At 35.3% G+C, this 5,000-nt stretch overlaps 1 protein-coding gene across 1 annotated transcript in view; it reads right to left on the bottom strand.

Annotated features, from left to right (window-relative positions):
- Window positions 1-5,000, bottom strand: part of LOC119579068 (2-methoxy-6-polyprenyl-1,4-benzoquinol methylase, mitochondrial-like) — a 6,138-nt gene that overhangs the window by 158 nt on the left and 980 nt on the right. Inside the window, exons 2-7 of the mRNA XM_037926794.1 lie at window positions 4,645-4,794; window positions 4,354-4,475; window positions 3,504-3,683; window positions 2,974-3,062; window positions 2,294-2,405; window positions 1-67 (exon numbers count right to left, since the gene is read on the bottom strand). The exon at window positions 1-67 is cut by the window's left edge and continues 158 nt beyond it. Of these exons, the coding sequence (XP_037782722.1) occupies window positions 1-67; window positions 2,294-2,405; window positions 2,974-3,062; window positions 3,504-3,683; window positions 4,354-4,475; window positions 4,645-4,794 (720 nt within the window). The remainder of the gene's footprint in view (window positions 68-2,293; window positions 2,406-2,973; window positions 3,063-3,503; window positions 3,684-4,353; window positions 4,476-4,644; window positions 4,795-5,000) is intronic.

Here is a 5,000-nt window from a genome sequence, read left to right as displayed (position 1 = left end):
CAAAGGTCAAGTTTTCAAAGGTCACTCTCCTGAATCCCGCATCCTCAATCATCTCTTTGAAGGTCTCCTGAAATGGGAAATGTAAATGAAATATGAAAATGGCACATGTTCCATCGCACTCGTGTCTGTGTTACTTTGGGAAAATATTTAAAAATCCAAATAAGTGTTTACAGTTCAAATAACCTTTTCTTTTCCTTTACTAACTTGATTTGCAAAAGATGGAAATTGCAGGCCTCAACAATGACATCTTTAGCAATATTATTGTGTACAGGTATATTATATTAATGTGTACAGGTATGTTATCAATAGCTTGTACAAAAAGAAAACTATGGCTAGTTTTTATTTACAATTTCAAATTCAAGAAAAATACAAACTTTATTTTTGGAGTCTATTCTATAAAGATAAGATAAGATAAGATAAGATAAAAAAAAAAAAAAAAAAAAAAAAAAAAAAAAAAAAAAAAAAAAAACACTGCAATGGAAACGTCTGTAAAAGCTTATATAATAAACATGAATAACATCAATAATACTAAGAGAGAGAAATGAGAAAGCACATTTCCTAATAAATACTTCTTTCAAACAAAAGAAAATGTGAAGAGAAACATTTCCTAATAAGTACCTCTTTGAAACAAAAGAATATATGAGAAAGCACATTTCCTAATTAATACTTCTTAAAAAAAAAAGAAAATATGAAAACATAAAACATTCAAGGAACTTCCATAATCTGGAATTTTGAAGAAGCAAAGAAGAATAGAGGACACACTATGCTTCCCCTTTCCTTGAGCTTTCAGGAAAATGTGTTTTTTTCTAATGCAGTTACTATTGATGCTGTTATTATTATTGATATTATGATTATCATCATATAATTAACAATATAACTGGTGCTATAACATTTTTTTAAAATCTAAAATCAAGGAAAACGGTAAACTTGCTGACTTTGCAAATGTGGAGACATCTATGAATTAATGCAATTAAGGTACCGCTAATTTTGCACATTTAAAATATCATTATAAAATAACAATATGCAGCTATGAAATCAAATTCATAGAATATGTTCTGTGATGATTGATCTTCGATCTGAATGCATGATGTCATCCACTGTCATGACTTTTTGGAAAACTTAAGCAAATCTTTGCACAGTCAATATTACAGGTACAAAAAATGTGTACTCTTACTTGTTAGCCTTACAACTGTATAGTTTTTTTGTTTTTTTTTTATTGTTATGGAAAAAAACATGCAAATCACTTCATCCAGCTTACTGTTGAATTTCTTTAAAAACTACTCTTTGTTCTGAAGAAACATGCCAAAGTCCAATGAAATATATTAAAACTTGAATTCTCCAGGAAGTAAAAAAACATTTTGAGATATTGTGATAATAAATTTTATAGTTGTCTTTCTCCGTTTTGAGCAAGGCAGTGGTGGCAGGCGAGGCAGCAACACGTGGAGTGGTTGGCGTCAGTAAGGCAGTTGCATTTTAATTTCTTTTTGCTGTGAAGGTCTTCTGGAACAGTCCCCTTATATGTGTCATATAATGTTTTGTTCTCTTGAGAAACATGGTTCACAATGGTAAGAAACTTCAAAACAAGGGGGATGTGGTGAAGATTGTGGGTGATACATGATGCACCTCAAATTCACAGCACTTCTGAAATTCATTTATTCAGAGCTCAGAGATGCCAGAGCACTTCAAACTACCAATGCTGCCAACTTCATCCTCTGAGAACATTTTACAGAGCACAGAGCATTTTACAGAGTATGGGCTGTTATGCTTAAATCTAAGCATAACAGCCCATACACAATCTGCCTTAGAGGCCGATGGAGCACTTGTGGGTTGCACCTGTCCCTTTAAATCCCTTTAAATGGGCATTTTAGTACAGATATAAATTTTTTCTTACTGCCAGGTTATTTTTGAATGTATTTAGCATGCAAATACACAGGAATGTTTTGGGGGTAAAACTTTTAACCTATACTCGACATTAGCGGTACCTCAATAAATAAAATTCCCAGCGGGCATGGTATATACCTATATGCCCTCCCCGGCGACAATGGGTTATATGCCATCTGATATATATATGGTTTTTACTCACCTCAACCACAAACTTGCAATTCACACAATCAATTTTTTTTTTTTTTTTTTTCAGAAAAGAAAACAAGAAACAGAGACCTTGGAACTAATGCACGATCTGTACATCACTAAAAACAAAAAAAAGGAAGAGTTCTCCATTTTTTACTTCCCCTTATAAGAAAGACAAATATAAAAAAGAAGAAGAAAACGCAAATAACAATCAGATATTTACTTGATCTGGGAACTTGCGGATACTCTCCACCAAGTACTGGTAGCTCTTCCAGTCTCCTGCGACAACCTGCCCCATCACGGGAATTACACCGAAAGAATATCGGTCATACATCCTGGAAAAGAGTGACTAATAAGGTGCTGTCGTTTTGAACTTTAGTGTCGCCCTCCCCCCCTTTTTGTGTGTGTGTGTGTGTGTGTGTGTGTGTGTGTGTGTGTGTGTGTGTGTGTGTGTGTGTGTGTGTGTGTGTGTGTGTGTGTGTGTGTGTGTGTGTGTGTGTGTGTGTGTGTGTGTGTGTGTGTGTGTGTGTGTGTGAATGACATGTAAAAAAAAAAAAAAAAAAGATGTACAGACATCAGGATGCACAGACTTGATTTATAGACCATAAAGTTGCTACATTCCCCTATATGCTAAGAATAACTGGAGTCCTTGAATATTCAGAAGTAGAAAAAGAAAGAGAAGAGGAGGAAGAAGAAGAAGAAGAAGAAGAAGAAGAAGAAGAAGAAGAAGAAGAAGAAGAAGAAGAAGAAGCAGAAGAAGCAGAAGAAGAGGAAGAAGAAGAAGTAGAGGAAGAAGAAGAAGAAGAAGAAGAAGAAGAAGAAGAAGAAGAAGAAGAAAAAGAAGAAGAAGAAGACAAGAGCAAGCAAAATAAGAAGAAGAGTGAAGAAAACTGATTTCCTTACCATCTGACGGCTGGATTCGTAACTTCACTGAACTCCAAGCAGACGAACCTTCCCCCAGGCTTCAGCACCCGGTAGGCTTCACTCAGAGCCTGTTGGTGAATGTTTTAAGTATTCCTCTGTTGTAAAAGTATTAAAAATAAAAGAAATGCACAAGGAGACAAGAAAAGGGGGGAAAGCGTATTGAAATAACAGCTTAAGAATGTATTTTGTATTAATTCTTGTTTCTGTTAAATGAAATTCTAGTGATGATAAATACTGAATTTCATCATGTCAGATACATGTTCTGCATTAGTTAAAAAAAAAGTCTGAAGTTTAGTGCATGTTAAAATGCTGCTAATGCTCATCACAAAATAATTTCATTACAGATAACTTTTAATCATCATTATATAACAGAAGGATCTACATCTAAAATATGCAATTAAATAACATCTAAATATACATTTATACAAAAAAAAATTTTCCAATAAAGAAGAAAATTTGTATGTCTTACTTAGAAAAAAAAAAAAAAACTTGCGTTCATAAATACACACCTTTTCCAGATCCACAACGTTTCTTATTCCAAAGGCTATGGTGTAGCAGTCAAAGTGATCACTGGGGAATGGGAGCTTTTGGGCATCTCCACAGATCCAGGAGAGTCCAGAATATCCCAATGCTGCTGCTCGCTTCTGTCCGACATCCAGCATCCCCTGACTTATGTCACAAACAACAACCTGAAGGGTGAAAGTGTTTGCAGATAATTTGGGTCAGAGGCTAAGTAAGCCTCTTTAGAGAAGGGTAAAATGAGGGAGAGAGGAAGGATGGGAGAAAAAGAAAAACAGAGAAAGAAAGATAGGAAAAGAGAGAGAGAAGAGAGAAGAGAGAGTTGTAGGGGAAAGAAAACAGAAAAAAGAAACTGAGAGAGAAAGAGAAAATAAATGTGATGGAAGAGAGAAGAGAGGAGAGGAGAGAGAGAAAGAGAAAAAGAGAGAAGGAGAATAGAGAACAATAGAGAAGGAGAATAGAGATGGAGAGAGAAGGAGAGAGGAAGAGAGAGAGAGAGAGAGAGAGAGAGAGAGAGAGAGAGAGAGAGAGAGAGAGAGAGGAGAGGAGAGAGAGAGAGAGAGAGAGAGAGAGAGAGAAGAGAAGGAGAGAGAGAGAGAAGACAGAGAGACAGAGAGAGAGAAAGAGAGAGACAGAGAGACAGAGAGACAGAGAGACAGAGAGAAAGAGAGAGACAGAGAGAAAGAGAAGACAGAGAGAGACAGAGAGAAAGAGAGAGAAAGAGAGATAATGAATAAGCGCAGAGAAAAAAAAAAAAAATGAGAAAGAGAAAGGTAAAGAAAAGAAGCATTATTAATAATTGATTATAGAGTATACTTGTATTACCAAACATGAACATACCTCATATGGCAATCTTTGGCTATCTTTCTCTCCAGGGTTTGACTCGCTAACATCACTCGGTGCAACTGTGCTCCCTCTCTTAGCCTGTTCGATGTGTTTGATAAAGCGGAAGGCAATGTCTCCTTGATTGAAGATGCAAAGAAGTATTAATTTTAGTAACTTAAAAGAAATAATGAGTCATATCCAACAGTAAACATATAAAGTAATTCTATTAGAATCAGGAAGACTCTTAAACTGAGACTGTTTTGAAAGATTAAAGAAAATCAAGAGTCTCGTTAATAATCCACCCACCTGTTCCACCTGCGACATCTAAGAGTTTGGTATTTGGCCTCGGGTTTATGCGGGCGATAAATAGGTCTTTCCATATCCGATGAATTCCGCCAGACATGAGGTCATTCATTACATCATATTTCTCGGCTACATTCTCAAAAACTTCATGTACTGTTGGTAGAAAACATGTTATGATTAAGATCAAAGTCTTAGGTATTGTGGAAACTTTGAGAGTGAAACTTGAAAAGATTAGAGGTCTTGACTTAATTTGACATAGTGAGAAATCCTGTCAGATGAAAGGTTAGATATAAATTTCCTATAATCTTGCACAATGTAAATTATGGTACAAGAGAAGGTGACATGATTATTTTCCGTCT

This window comes from Penaeus monodon, chromosome 11 (assembly GCF_015228065.2).
Source record: "Penaeus monodon isolate SGIC_2016 chromosome 11, NSTDA_Pmon_1, whole genome shotgun sequence".
Taxonomy (NCBI): Eukaryota; Metazoa; Arthropoda; class Malacostraca; order Decapoda; family Penaeidae; genus Penaeus; species Penaeus monodon.
This window is presented reverse-complemented; position numbering and strand designations above follow the sequence as displayed.